General features: G+C 43.9%; 1 protein-coding gene across 1 annotated transcript; it reads left to right on the top strand.

Annotated features, from left to right (window-relative positions):
• The first annotated feature begins 4420 nt into the window (after window positions 1–4420).
• On the top strand, window positions 4421–10262 carry neff1 (neuronal intermediate filament family member 1). The gene is given in 5 exon segments (XM_079270639.1): window positions 4421–5265; window positions 7029–7346; window positions 7723–7847; window positions 8403–8643; window positions 8646–10262. Coding segments are annotated over 5 exon segments (1500 nt in total). The 5' UTR covers window positions 4421–4515; the 3' UTR covers window positions 8712–10262.
• The last annotated feature ends 4355 nt before the right edge of the window (window positions 10263–14617 follow it).

Below are 14617 nucleotides of genomic sequence, written 5' to 3'. Positions count from 1 at the left end.
CTTTGCCTTCGGAGTGCCCTGACCTATCTTGTGCACTCACACCTACGAACAAGCACACATGAAAATGTGCATTTAGACACGTAGTGCAGGGAACACACCCACATAACACACACACACACACACACACACCAAGGCATCACAATCAAACAGAAAATGTGACGAAACAACACAACAAAAGGCGAACAATTGAGGTAGTAGCGATATAATCCCTTATGAGCTTCAAGTCACCAGTGGAGAGGCATAATGACTGCCTCCACCCCCTTGGCTCTCTCTCTCTCCACACTGATGGTTTGATGCTAATCACTGCATGATATTTAATGCTCAGTTTGTGTTTACACAAATACACGTTTTACTTTTTTAAACACTTGATCCTTGAACACTTTGTTGTTTACTTTGACAAGTGTTTACCTGATATTTATTGTTCATTTTCCCGGAAAGAACAGGTGGAACCAGTCACATTTATATTGACTGCATTCCATTTCGGTTTGTCAGTGTCTTAAACAACGACTTCGAGACAATTGTCGGCTTACATCGCCGCTTGTTTTAGAATTTGAATGAAATGTGTTTTACAGCGACTTGCAACCCTTTCGTGTCTAGTCGGGGGGGGTTAGCCAACTGTGGGTTATATTCAGTCAATCGCACGATACAGTCGACTGAGTGCAACTTTCTAGTTGTAGCTGTACCTGCACTTTTAGTCAAAATGTCTGCTGTGGAAAAAAAGGTGTGAATGATAGCTCTGGACAACACACGCTGTAATGGGTTTTACAATAATCAGTCAAACTGTATCATCCATCATTTTGAAGGTGACACATATCACGTTACATATCCGAAGTGAAGGCATTTATCTGAGCCTTCGTGGATTTCATCCCCTCAGTAGAAATCCTGCAGTAGTGGCTGTGTGATAACCGCCTTACATGATCATCCTCCATCACAGCCGGCAGCTCAGATCAAGAGATAGATATTTTAGTGTGTGTGTGTGTGTGTGTGTGTGTGTGTGTGTGTGTGTGTGTGTGTGTGTGTGTGTGTGTGTGTGTGTGTATGCAAACAGATGGAGGAGGTCATCTGCATGCTGGCTGAAAAGAGGCATCCCGGGGGACCTGAGTGAAGAGTGCACATCAGACAAGATCAGTGCATCCAAGACAGAACAAAAGCGAGGGGGCTGAGTGGCCTGTACGTGCCACGTAGTAAAGCTCTTCACAGAAACCCTCGCTCGGCGAGTAACACCTGGTATATCAAAGCACCAAAGTGAGACGAGTTTCAAAGGAGCAGGGCTGCTGGAGAGGGTTTCGTGTCGGGACGATCTGGGAATTTCTGAGTTGTTAGATGCCATTATATATGTAAAGAAATCAATGCCACTCAAGGATTAGCCATTAAGATATACCGCACAATAGGTCCCCTGCAGCACTGAATGCAATAAATCAAACTAAGTGAACAGAGGCGTTTTCTTCAGACTCGTTCTGAATGCTGGGCTGCAGTTGAACAGCTGAAGTGTACTGACTGCCATGTGGAGCAGTGTTTACAAGTCTATTAGCTGAAACCACAGTGAGGATAGTGTGGCTGTGCTGGCAGCAGCGGCGGCTGGGACAGCAGAAGGAGAAAGGTTAGAGTACAGCAGGCTGGTGAAGGGAGGGTAACTGTGTTTGAATCCCACCAGGGGGGACATGGTAAATAAATCAGATTCTTTCCCCACCCTCAGCACATGGTATTACAGCATACATTGTTAGCTTTATTACAGCATACATTGTTAGCTTTTCTTACATGTCAATATGTATTTTCTTACATGTCAATATGTCTTTTCTTACATGTCAATATGTCTTTTCTTACATGTCAATATGTCTGCTGATAAAAAGGGGTTATTACCTTCCATTGCTCCACGTGTCTTTGTTTTTCTTTCACTTGTTCCACCATTTGACATTGCCACAATCCCTGAAAGCTTCCTGTCTGTCTCTGATGGAAGAATAGCGCCCTCTTCCTGTTTGTTGTTGTAAAACACCACAGCATATTTCATGTGAAATCCAACCAGTGGCACTGTCTGCATGCAAAAAGCAGTGTAGTCTGCTCAAGGCTGCTAACTGTGGTCTTGTTTATTTACAGTCATTGCACTGTTTTCTCAGTATTCATGTGGTAGTTTATTGATGCAAAAACATTGCAAGTTGCACATGTCCATTGAGTAATACACACCCTTTTCACACCACATGGTCTCATTTCTCAGTCCTGAATATCTGCAGTGGTGCTCTATGATGAAAACTGTCCAGCTGAATGAGCTTAGTGGCTGACCAAGACCAAGACCAGCTCTATGATAGACCTGCAGGCCACTGCCTGCAGGCTTAAATGCATGATGTCTACATTATATGCACAGTCATTTCCACAACTATACACTCAGAGGGGTGTTTATTTAGCCTACCCTCATTGATATAAACCTGCCTGTAAAACACAATACAGTTCAACAGCACCACAAACTACATCCTCTAAAATGATCATATAGTTGAATCCGTGCATCTCTAAAACAAATCTAAAAACAAAAGCTGAACATAATAACCGTCATAGAGATCTATTGCAGTTGTGTTGGACTGCATTCGATGGAGAACCTTTTAAACAATGACCTCAGTGTGAAGAAGTTATAACATAGACGTGCTACCCTGTAATAAGAGTGAGGATGTGACTCTTGTTTACACGTGCTTTGCATCAGATCAGGTCTGCTGCACAGGTGAAGCACCACAACTGATGCCTGAGCACCCCCTAGTGGTTAATATATGTAAGTAAAAAGCAAACGACTCCTAATGTCATCTAATTAAAATGTTTACATTGCTTACATTGCTTACTGATTTCCAAAAGACTGAAATTACATATTATATTGACATGATTCCAGTTTTCAAGAGATTGGACCACATTAACATGACATGAAGGAAGAGTATGTGTTTAAAAACAAGGTTTCAAGACTGAAGTGTTTTGTAATGGATACGTTGTTGCTGCACAATACTTTCTCCTACTATGTTGATTTACGGCCAAATAAAGCAGTTGACTTCTGGTATCAAGAACACTGTATGTTATTATATTATATTATTTTCCACTTAGAAAAGCATTGTTGTTGAGGTGGCTTTTACTTAGCTGTCTCTTCTTTCCCATTGTAACAGCATCAACAGAAATGGACCGAGGAGATTTAGGATGACTTGGCAGTGGCTGTGCTGTTGCACATTTTCATTGTTTTTGGCAGTTTTCCAGACTGGCGGTGTGAACAGGGGCACTAGAGGCGCCGTGTGCGGTGTTTGTAGGTGGTGAGGCTGCAGTCTTGTGGGTGTGTGTGTGTGTGTGTGTGTTTCTCTCCTTTGCATGGGCGTGGTCCTTCTCCTGCCTCCGGCCTGGATCAGGACCAAGGCCAGCGACAGCTCTGCGCAGTACTTAAACACCACACAGGAAATACTTTTTACCAACAGAGATGCTCTTTCTCGGGACAAATGTACGAGTCATATTTGGATATAATGTTGACTCAATAAGGCATCAACTTCTATCCACCTTTGGTTGTCTGGGAAATATTAAGGGAACATGAACAGTTCAAGTTATCCAAGTTATAGAGATACAAATGCTGATTGTTGGTGCTTAATATTTGTGTTTTGTTGTGATAGAGTATGATGATGACCGACAGAAGAAGAAGAAGAAGAAACCATTTTTATTGTCATATACATTTTACACATACACGAAATTTGACCACTGCATTTGACCCATCCCTGAGCAGGAGACAGGAGGTCACAGTTACATCAAATTTACAATTTACCAATCCATCAGGTTCCAGCGCTGCAGATGAGACTGCGATGATGTGGGAATGCAAGAACCACTATGAGTCTCATCCCGTATTCCGATATTGCGGCGGTGGTTTGGGGTGGATGAGGGCGACTATAGATGCAGACTGCAGCACCAAAAACAAACTCTGGCGCACAGCTCACGCATCGATCCCATTTGCCTTTCTGCAGTGACAGCAAAGAAAAACTGCAATGACAGTGGACAGTGTGGTCTAAGGTAACATGAGATAGTCCAGTGGGATGATACATGTACTGGGAAAATGAGATTACACGTAGTTCTATTATAATGTGATTGTATTTGAATGTCATTCAGTCAGAACATGAAAGGAAAGGGCGAGTTAATAACTTAATGAAAGTGAAGTTCAATAAGCTCTCGGGTCAAACCGCCTACCATGAAGCCCTTTGTACAAAACGTGTTCCCATAGTTGCTGTGTGTTGGTGCCTGAGCCACAAGGCAGAGACGAGGAGCTGCATGAGTGAATTCGTGTCTCCCTAGGGTGGAGGCTTTCTGCAAAAGCTTGCAGGTTTCCCCTCGTCTTCTGTTGTCCCTGCGTCAAATGATGCGCCGGCGCCTTCGCTATAAAAGCACCAGACACCACTCGCATCTCACTTGGTCTCTCGCTCACACACACTCACCCTCACGCACTCCTGAACTCCACACACTCACTTACTCTCTCTCTCCCGTACAGAACAGTGGGACCGGACACCAAAAGGAAACATGAGTTACTCCGGCGATATTTACAGCAGCAGCTCCTATCGGAAGATCTTCGGAGATGCCCCCCGGTCCGGCCGCGTGGGTCTGGGCAGCAGCAGCAGCCCGTCCCGCCCGCACTCTGCGGGATACCGCAGCAGCCACCGCACCAACTATGGTTCCTCCCCCGGGATGTCCTCCACCAACTACCGCAGGACAGCGGCTTCTGGCCGCGTCTTCTCCTCCATGCCGGACTCTGCGATGGACCTAACCCAGTCCACCGCGGTCACCAACGAGCTCAAGATCATCCGCACCAACGAGAAGGAGCAGCTGCAGGGCCTCAACGACCGCTTCGTGTCCTTCATTGAGAAAGTGCACAACCTGGAGCAGCAGAACAAAGTCCTGGAGGCAGAGGTCACGATGCTGCGGCAGCGCAACAACGAGCCCTCTCGCCTGCACGAGCTCTACGAGCAGGAGATCCGCGAGCTGCGGGCGCGCGTGGAGGAGCTGACGCACGAGAGGAGCCAGATGCACCTGGACTGCGTGCAGATGAACGACACGCTGGAGCACGTGAGGGAGAAGCTGGAGGAGGAGACCAAGCTGCGTGAGGAGGCGGAGAACACCCTGAAGGGCTACCGGAAGGACGTGGACGACGCCACCATGTCGCGCCTGGAGTTGGAGAAGAAAGTGGAGTCGCTGCTGGACGAGATCGCCTTCCTCAGGAAAGTTCACGAGGAGGAGCTGCTGGAGCTGCAAGCGTCTCTGCAGTCCACTCAGGTACACCTCCCACTGTGTGGTGACCTGTAGGTCCCGACACACAGAGACGTGGTACCCAGGGCCACTTGTCAGATTATCAACAGTTTTCAATGTCACACTGCCAACAAATACTCCTCACTCCTTATGGCCTTAAACTTTGATAATATCAAAGTTAACATCCACACATGTTTGACTGTAAGCGAATGCAATATTGCTACATACTGCGGCTTGTGGACTGACTTTGCAGTGACAGTATCAAACTTGATGGGAGGTTATTACCCGTAACTCCCGAATACTCTTTAACATTCACCATACAATTATTGATTTGAAAGAAATTACACACAGGTAATAATACTGAGTCAAGTGCACAGGTCCACTATAACTGTTGTAGGCCTATATATGATATTGTTTATATATTAGGCAGTTTCCCACAGTCTTACAGGAATTCAATAACCTGTTTGTTTTCTGTGTGCACGACAAACTGCGTCCTCCTCAAACTCAACATTGCGCACTTGAAAATTGATGGCACTGCAGTTCCGTTTCAGCCCCACGCGTCCCTGCAGCGTCCCGCGCGCTCTGTCACGCCCCCGCTCAAACTTTATGATGTTCTGACTTGTAAAGAGTGTTTTCTTTCGCGAGTAGGTACCGGTCCTCGATGCCGGTTTGCGGGCTGCAAAGTATGCCGTAAATCTGAATCCTCTGTGGGAATATTACGCGAGTATCATGCTGCAGTGGTGCCACTTCAAATATCAATACTCTAAGCGCAACGAGGTCATTATAAACATTACGATATTAGTCCAGCTGGCGTTTCGTTTGGGGTTATTGGCGATATTTTTATAAAAGAAGGCGAGGGAAGGGGGGCAGAGGGGGGAGGGAGGGAGACAAATGCGGAGAAATAGCGCATAATCCAGGGGTGTGGTCGTCCCAAAGGGGCAGCTGGCAGGACAAACCCCGTCAACTGCACGAGCAAGCAGTTATTTGCGTAGTTTACAAGCTAAACTGTTTTTAACAGCAGCGCGACAGTGACAATAATGTCACTGTTTGACAAAAGGTTTTGAGGAATATGATATGAGGGCAGCAGCAACTATCACTGCTTTCAGCAGAAATCAATTTATTGAATGTGCAGTAAGTAAGTGTTAAATGAATGCAGTGGAGGTATGGTTGCTGGGTAGATTTCTCCAGGGTTTCTCCTCTTCCCTGCAGGGAATATAATTGCCATGTAAGCTGACAGCACAGCTCAGATGGCAGCAGATAAGTCTGAGTCAGCAGTCGATTCATCAGTCCTGCAGCAGCGCGGCAACACATTATACATGCATGTCACCAGAAGAGATGCAGTGCATCTATAGAGGAGTGTGCATTGAACGCAGCTGGAACAGAACATGTAATTTATCTATTGGCAGTTTATACTTTATTACATTACATCACATGTATGCATTATATTATTTAATACAGTTCGATTTTAAATTTGAGTTTGTTCAGTATAAAAAGCACATTTCTAAGTTCACTGTTTTCATCAGACTGGTCATTTTCATCAGTTACAGGTAGTCCAGTTGTTCAAAGAACAGGCACAAATAATCTGTAAAAATCAACCGAAAATAATATATAAGCATTACGCAAAAACACGAAAGCATTTAAACAGAATGTGAAGAATTATACAGTTTTCTAAATGTATACTCACATACATCGTGAAATATAAGGCTTATTGATTATTCAGATTTAGTTTGGTGCTGCCTTTATTTACAGATGTTATTAAACCTAATAATGAGTACCTCTCTTACATCCAGGTGTCAGTGGAGATGGACATGAGCAAACCGGACCTGACTGCCGCCCTGAAGGACATCCGGGTTCAGTATGAGAACCTCTCGGCCAGGAACCAGGCCCAGGCAGAAGACTGGTACCGCTCCAAGTTTGTTTGCGTGACCGAGGCCGCCGCCCGCAACCAGGACGCCGTCAAGCACTCAAAGGAGGAGCTGAGCGAGTACCGCAGGCAGGTGCAGGCCCGCACCCTGGAGATCGAGGCCCTCAGGAGCCATAACGAGGCCCTGGAGAGGCAGGTTGCCGAGATGGAGGATCGACACACCAATGAAATGGGAGATATGCAGGTACGGCAATGACCCATTGTAGTGTGTGTTACGATTTGATTAACCTTTAATTAAGCAGGTATAGGGAGACGCTTGTTAAATGGAGACCTGCATGGCCGAGATGGCAGCATAAAGGTTCAATAGCAACGGTCTTGAATTCTGCCAGAGATATCAGACTCATGCATTTAACTCTCCAGGACACAGTGGACCCCGATGAAGGACACAACCGGGTTATGTGTCTTTTATGAATCACTTTAAAATTCAAAATGAACGCACTCCTTATTCAGTGCGACAAGACAACAGTGAAAATCTCTACATTCAATTTCCAATCTACGTACCTCTGTTCACGAGAGCATGAATGATTATTATGTGATAATATGACTTTGTGTGTGTGTAGGATACCATTCAGGAGCTGGAGAATGCTCTGCACAGCACCAAAGGAGAAATGTCGCGTCACCTGCGTGAATACCAGGACCTGCTGAACGTCAAGATGGCGCTGGACATTGAGATCGCTGCCTACAGGTGGGCTTCACCACCAACACAACCATAATCCATTTGGGAGAGTGAACGAACCTGAATTCAAGTGTTAGCTTTTACACTGTGCAACACCTGCTTAACGAGTTTCACTTCCACGCCAGCATTTACTTGAAGCATTTTTTAGAATTGAACTCTCCTGCAGCGTCTGGTGGCCTGGTTTTTAAGACGCAACATGTACAACTGTATAAATACCCGTCTCTCTTTACCCACAATCCCTGTTTATCTCAACAGTTAACTGTCCACAGAATAATAATGCCTTTCCATTTTAAATGGGTGGTTTAAAATGCTTGCATTAATAATCTGATAGTCCCTCTCGGTTCTTCTCCCACTGTAATAAGATGATACAAGGGGAAACCTCACTCAGCAACTGTGGTAATGTTTTGGGACAAAATACCAAAACAGAGCAGAAGTGTTGCCACTGATACTCCAGTGACATTAGATCCCTCAGCAGAGAAACACTGAGATCATTTTCGTAATGAAACCAGACCATAGGTGACATCATCTCTTGTCCCCCGTCTGTCTCTCTTTCTGTCTGAGCAGGAAGCTGCTGGAAGGCGAGGAGTGCCGCCTCAGCTCCGTGGGCGGGGCCATGGTCCAGTCGGGCTACCCGGGCTTCTCCTACATGTCAGCCCGCACCTACTCCCTCGGAGCCTACAGGAAGTCTGAGGCCAAGCCTGAGGAGGAGGAAGAGGAGGCTGAAGAAGAGGTGGAGGAGGAGGCCGAAGAAGAGGTGGAGGAGGAGGAGGAGGAGGAGGGAGAGGAGGAGGAAGAGGAGGAGGAGGAGAAGCAGAAGGAGAAGAAGAAGAAGGAGGGCCCCGCCGGCAAGACCAGCAAGAGCTAAACTGCTAGTGTCAGCATTATCTTCATCACAATAACACATTCCTCATCCTCATTCCAATCACTTATGGATCTGGTCTCTGTTCACGTCATCTCTGTCAAACACAGTTCTGCACGCCGTCTGTGTTTTTCTGTCTCTTTAATTCAGAAGTGATTAAGCTTTATTGGGCGGGGCTTCAGAAGGAAATAGATGTATTTCAATGACAGAAGAGTTGGAGTCATAAACACGCTCTGCAGAGGTCGTCATTATTTTTACATCACATTAAAACAGAGGGATGTGCAGAAAGTTAGCATGATGCCACTCATTTTCTTAAGTTTCAACCAGGATGATTTTTCCTCACGTGAAGCAACAATAAATGTGCCATTAATGATCAATATTTACAGTAAGAGCAATCAAAACCTTGAAAGTAACAACTTTTCTCAGCACAGACTTTAAGAACAAACGCACAGAGTAACAGCCAGTCCAACTTTTACGGTGCTATTTGATTTTTACATATAAAAGTTGGAGAGTACTCGTTAAGAGAGATTTTATCACAGACCGAAGCTCCACCAGCTCATTCCTGAATGTCAGCTTGTCACACGTTTAGAGGACAGACTGCTTCTATTGGAGCTGTGAGTCAAACCCCACATTTCCCACGACATCGCTCTGTAGTTCTGCATCTCATCCCACCATGACAAACGGAAATGTACCACTTGCCATTCAAGCCCCTTTCTCATTCTCTTTAATTCACTGCAGTGTCACAGCACGGCAATGGAGCTCAGAAAAACGGTATATACGAGTGTGTTGGGAGGGTGGGGGGTGTTGCCAGTTGCCAGTTGCTGGAAAGCAGGAGTGCTGAAGCTTCTCCATGAGGGAGTGCATCTTTGGGAAAGTTTAAATTGCCGCTATATATATATATATTTTGTTTTGGATTCTTTGATTGATTCATTTGTCAATGAATTTAACGGCCATCACTGCAAGGTTATTCTTCTTCCCTACATTTATTTTCAGAGAAAAGCAACCCTTTTTAATTTCTCCTCATACAAATGTATGCTTTTGTTTTAATGTAGCTGGTTAAAGGATTCGAGGTGAAGGTAAGCGTGGCCGTCGGTGTCGGGCAGCTGATGGTGACCCCGACGGCCCTCAGCTCAGACTGAAAGTGGCAGGTGGGGCAGAAGCCGCAGTAGTCATGGCTGAATGGTACAGAGTCGCATATAAGGGCTACTTTCACCATAACCCCTGCTATCACTCTGAACCGTTTAATTTCACCATGTTCATCAGTTCATCCTCTTGGAAGTTTCTGTTTGACAAATGAATCAACCAACGGGCATGAATGCATGGCCTGACTCTTTGAGCTTGAGTATCTGCTGGATGTGATCGATTTTTTGCTTGTGTGTTCAATTAAAAAACTTGCCTTAATCATGACTGAAAGTTAAAATATAAAGATATGCTCCCCTCCATCTCACCTGTTTCTTGAGAGGCTGAGGAGTGCCGACACTTTCCAGACCTCCGCTATACAACTGTGACGTATACGTGCTGCTATCTCATGCAGTGATGTTCCTCTCAAAGCCAAATAAAGACATTTGTTAACCAAACATTCGCAGCATCTCTGCGTCTTTAATGTCGTGAGAAAGAACTGACATTTGTAAAGGAAACTATAGATGATAATAGTCTTCCGCTGCTATTACCTATTTATGCCTGATTTGACATTCTCTTTTCACATTTATATATGTTCATACCTGCAATGGTGTTAAGCAGCTGGAGTCTTTCCCAGCATGCCTGAGCATGAAAGGCAGTTGACTACAAGGCCATCATGGCTCATGGGACCCGATTTCAGCAAAGAATATGATTTCAGCGATGAGGGACAAATAATTTGAATGAATTAAGAAATGTGGCAGCTTGCCTTTATATTTTTATTTATCAAGGTTAAGCACTTCTTTCCCATTTACCTTCTTCTACAATCCAAACAGTCAAGCTAGCATGAATACTGAAAAGTAGCCCGTAGACGCCTCTGGTTGCGTCTGTCGGTAATCGTCGCCTTAAATTCTTTTATTCTTGCACAATATACCAGGACCTTGAAACTAAGGCAGCAAAATGGAATTAATCATTACTATTATAATTTGCACATGTGCTGTTCCCACTGTGACATGTCAAAAGGCCTCTGTGGAAAAGGTCTACTGATATATCAATTACAACCTATTCAGGTCTCGATCAGTTAGAGCTGTCTACTTATTTACGGTTCCTCGCTCAGGAGTACAGTAATACAAACTGGCCTTCAGGCTGAAGTCCACCTGATTGATGGGCAGAGCTGCATAATGTCTGCGATCAGCTCATCGCAGCTTCTGCCTGCCTGCACAGGTGAAAGATGGGGCTGGCTAAGATGGATGATAGTTGCCTATATGCTGGCCCACCAGCACAGCTGCTCACACACTGTAGTCCTGTGTGTGTGTGTGTGTGTGTGTAGGGAGAATCAGCACAGCGGCAAAAACATTATCAGCACTAACAGACGAAAAGCAGGGCGAAAAGAAGCATGGACAAATGTTTTGGTCTGAAGCATCAAATGAAAAGGAACACGCTTGAGTTTCAGGAAAGGAAAATGCAACGTGATACAACAACGTAAAGGAACTGCTTCCCTGGACGTGCAACAATCAATAAGAATTTAGTTCACCATAATGCATTAGACATAAGGATCTGTGTATTGAGTTTAACTGCACATTTGCATCTTTCAGTGTATTTCTATCCTGAGGTCGTGGTGCTCTCTTGCTGAGAGTCTTATGAGAAGAGGAGAGTGGAATCAATCTCATATAACTCTCTGCAAGCAAACTAACAAGCGTGTTTCCCTTCATAACAAACATTTCCTTTTAATGATACATCATTTAAATTAAAGACTGTGCCGTACACGGCTTTGTTATCAGCCTCTAACTATGAAGATGAAATACTGCCACAGTTACATTAAAAACATTCATCTTTCATTTGAATTAATAATGTGTCTGTAATTGTAAATCAATGCAGTGTATTGCGTAAAAGTCACTGAGGTGCTGCATGCTGGACTTAGAATGGTCGATGTATCTTTCAGCCGTGACACAAGGAGAGTTATGACTTGGCATTGACTTCTTCGATGAAAAATCAGACAGGGAGCGTGTCAGAGGGCGGATTTATTTAAAAATCAAGAGTCCGATCACTCCCACACCTCTGTGGGCCCGTGGCCCGCTGCTGGCCGCATTGTAGAGCCGCCCTTGATTTGGCCGTGCCGCTGCTGTGTGCGTCAGCAGATGCAGTTGTTGTGGAGGTGCATACATAATTGAACTGGTCACCTCCTCCTCCTCCTCCGCTGCCCTCCCGCGAGACCCTTTGAGATAAAGCAATACATACTCAACCTCAGCATTTAGCAACCACCCTTTGAGGTACTGGCAAACTCGCTTCACTGCGACCATGCCACTGCAAGTGCTGACATCCTGAGTGGACACTTGGTTGGCTTGGTTCTGGGGGTTTCTTTAGCAAATTAAGTGTTTCAAAGCTTTTAGTGTGCACAAATCAGGAATTGACTTTGTTTAAGCTGTAAAAGTTAGCATTTGCCATCGGAGAAAGTTGCATTCTGTCGGCCTTGTATTAGTTTCCAGCTCCTTTTCAGTTCAAGGTTCACGATTCACTCCTGTCGTGCGTTGTTTCTCTCTGTCTTGTCCTTCCTCTCTGTCTCCCTTCACCCTCCTGTCTCTTTGTCTCTCTGTGTCTCGCTGTCTCCCTCTCTCCCTCTCTCTCCACGGCTATATATAGACTTCTGCATTGCAGATGTCCCAGAGCCCTGCAGATCTGGGGGAGCTACTGAAGAGTCCCAGCCCAAAATTTGGGCTGCCTGACACACACACACACACACACATAGAGTAGAATCAGCAGAGTAACTGTACACTACATGATGGGGAGAGTTACAGCATGACATAAGTCTTCACAGTACATGTGCAGCTTGCTGTGTAACACGGCTGAGCAACGTCCGAGGCGTCACACTGCAGCAAGGATGAAGTGTCCCCACAGAATAGAGTCAAAAGCACTGCAGTCATAATCTGTGTGGGTGGGTATGTGAGAGCATTCTTGTTGCCAATGCTTCTGAACCAATTATCCATGTTCTTACATTCATGTTTTCTGCTGAGTCATGGCTCCATGTTTTCAGAAGCATTAGAAAGGTTGAATAATGAATAAACACACATTCAATAACAGCGTTAATCAAGTAGTTTGTTTATTGCATTACATTTATTTTGTCATGCAAAATGATTGTAATTAATCATTCAGATGTCAGTCAGGGACAGATACATTTTAAATATTGGGAATAGAATACTGATGTGGAGGGAAAATCAATGGAACCTTTCAGACATTAATATCGACGTTCAATTAATTACCTGCAACAGCATACTTAAGAAATGACAGCAATGGTGACAAAAAAATCTTTATTGTTCTCTGATTCATCACAAAAACAGCATTCAAATTACAGGTCAACGTAGGAAAAACTCAAAGTGCTTTACAGAAGAAATAGAAAGGCATTAACTTAAACAAATGGACAGAAAGCCAAGATAAAATAAAAACAAATGTAATATATTCATAGGCTACTATTTAAAAAGATTAAACTAAAACAGAAGGGGGAAATAAGCATGCCTCAATGAAATACTTAGATGAAGTAAGTGAACTGTATATTGACAGCTTTATTCGTCTGTTTAGTGAGTTAGTAATCTGTAATTTTGGATGTGTTGAACATCACCTGCACAGGTTTATTCTGTAACATTAGCAATGCAGTTTGGAAAGAAAAGTCAGACAGTGGTGCATTGTAATAAAATATTTTCAACTATGTTAGTCTCAGATTCTGCTGCCCCCCCCCCCCCCAAAAAACACACACACACACACACACACACACACACACACACACACACACACACACACACACACACACACACACACACACACACACACACACACACACACACACACACACACACACAGTGAGCTTTTGCTGCCACTTGGTGTTAAAGGTGAAAATTACAGATCACGAGATGGCTGATCACCTCAGCCATTGTCTTCAGAGAATCTTGACTGGCAGACATTACTACATTGAACTGATAATGCCATAAGCTTGTCGAGTAAATTGTCCCCTAAGATATTAAGATGCTATTTTATTTCCCTTTTTTTGAATGAAATAGACACAGACTATATTTTTCAAGTCCTGAAGAGAAGGAAGCACTATTGTTGAAAAAAGATTTTTTTTAAATGTAACTTGCATTGTAGCAGGTGAGGTTAATGGAAAAGTGAAGGTGACAGTGCTATACACTCGGTTATCATATTTACAGTGTGAGTGTAGGTCATTATGTTTGAGAAAATGTGTGTATCAAGAGCAACAGTAACATTTCAGAAGGCCTCACTGGACCTGAACATCAGGAAGCCACTATTATGTTGTAATGAAGAAATGGCTACATAGTTATAGCTAATGCTATTTTGTTTATTTGTATTATCTCCAACTGTAGCACTACCAACACATAACACTGTATTTGTCTTGAATATAGCCCACTCCTTCCATGACATCAGAGAACTCTGATAGCAATGTAGGCAGCTATACCTTCAGAATAAAAGCACGCATTTGCCATTTTGCAAACTTGCACACAGCAAGCCGTAAAAGACAGTTCGTGTCCACCAGTACTCCATGTCTGATATATACATATATATACGTATATATATATATATATGTATATATATATATATATGTATATATATATATATATGTATATATATATGTGTATATGTATATATGTATATATATATATGTATATATACTGGTGGACAGGAACTGTACACTTCCATGCCAGCCCAGTGTAAATAGATGTGCTTCTTCTGCTCAGTTAAGTTTATAACTAGTTCCAGCTGCCAGAGCACAGCTGGAACTAGAACATGCAGAAAAGTA

Source organism: Melanostigma gelatinosum (genome assembly GCF_949748355.1).
Source record: "Melanostigma gelatinosum genome assembly, chromosome: 6".
Lineage (NCBI taxonomy): Eukaryota > Metazoa > Chordata > Actinopteri > Perciformes > Zoarcidae > Melanostigma > Melanostigma gelatinosum.
This window is presented reverse-complemented; position numbering and strand designations above follow the sequence as displayed.